Source organism: Poecilia reticulata, linkage group LG6, assembly GCF_000633615.1.
Source record: "Poecilia reticulata strain Guanapo linkage group LG6, Guppy_female_1.0+MT, whole genome shotgun sequence".
In the NCBI taxonomy this organism is placed as follows: Eukaryota; Metazoa; Chordata; class Actinopteri; order Cyprinodontiformes; family Poeciliidae; genus Poecilia; species Poecilia reticulata.
In genome coordinates, this window is record NC_024336.1 from 1843824 (window position 1) to 1845174 (window position 1351).

The following is a 1351-nucleotide window of genomic DNA, read 5'->3' on the forward strand; positions in this document are numbered from 1 at the left end:
TGAAAATAAACTGCAACAAACCTTTCAAATGGTTCAGAAAGTGTAACTAGGAATTCTAAATATAATGTGAAATAAATAAAGCATGACATCACTCAGAGCACAAACCATAGAATTAGACTAAATAGATCTGTCAATGTTTGTGTCAGTTTTTGTGTAGCTTATCCAAATAAAGGTAATGTAAACAACTGATTCAATGGGTAACTTTTAAAAGAAAATCCGAGCTACRTTCGAATCTTCTCTTAAGGGTTAATTCATTGTTTTGTTACGATCGAATTATTCATGTTTGAATCCCTACTTTAAAACTTTGTTAATAAACAGAAACTGAAAGAGAGCAAAGTGGCTCTGTTGAAAGCAGAGCAGAACGTCGTGTCGAGGGACAAAGTGATCAACGAGTTGCGTCTCCGGCTCCCGGCGGCTGCTGACCGCGAGCGTCTGCTGGCCGACCTCAGAAAGAACGAAGAGGACCAGCCGAGCAGCCAGGCTGCCCTCAAGCTGGCGCACCAGACCATCAAAGATCTCCAAAGTCGACTCGACAAGAAGGAAGATGTGCTGAAGAAATACCAAAACCAGCTGGCTCAGGCCAGACAGGTGAAGCTATGATGTTGAATGATGAGTAGAAAGGATTTACTTTTGTAAAAAGAAAGAAAAAAGAAAATCTATGGACMCTACACTGTTTTTCATTCCTTGCCTCACACACTGTTGGCTCTAGGATCAAGAGGAGATGATAAAAAGACATCAGGAAGAGTTGAGAATATTACATCAGAAGTTGGACTTGCACACAGACACCTCTCTGGATCAGTTCAAACARACAGCAATGGTACGTTCAGGCTCTCCGTTTAAAAAGACTCTGCTTTCTGAGTTAAAACCCAACTGCCAATGACTTAGTAGGGCAGTGTTAGGTAACATTGACTTTTATGAGCTTTACATCATGTTATAATGTTATTCCCTCATCAAGAACATACCTGGAGTGTTGCCTTGATTATTTTTTCAGTGAAACGCTGGTAAAAATGCTAACATAGGGTTAATACAGGAGCGCTGTTGTGAWGACTTCCTGAAGGCGGAGTTTCAGAAAGAACAAGAGTTTCTTAAARAGACACAGGCCTAATTTCAAGGTTTTAAATTACAAAGTCACATTTCATTTAAAGACTGAGAAGTGAATTCAATAAGATGGTCAAGAAAAAGTATTTAAAAGATTAAATGGTCTAAGAAGTGTTCCCTGAGATACCCCAAAACTCAAATCACGCCACTTGCTATTTTGAGCACTCCTAATTATTAAGAATTTGTTGTAAAGCACCATATTTTATAGCATTTTTATAACAACTAAAGGTAATATAGTTACTTATTTGTGCTA

General features: G+C 38.3%; 1 protein-coding gene across 1 annotated transcript in view; it reads left to right on the top strand.

Annotated features, from left to right (window-relative positions):
- Positions 1-1351, top strand: part of cep290 (centrosomal protein 290) — a 77781-nt gene that overhangs the window by 50313 nt on the left and 26117 nt on the right. Inside the window, 2 exon segments of the mRNA XM_017305142.1 lie at positions 319-588; positions 710-817. Of these exon segments, the coding sequence (XP_017160631.1) occupies positions 319-588; positions 710-817 (378 nt within the window).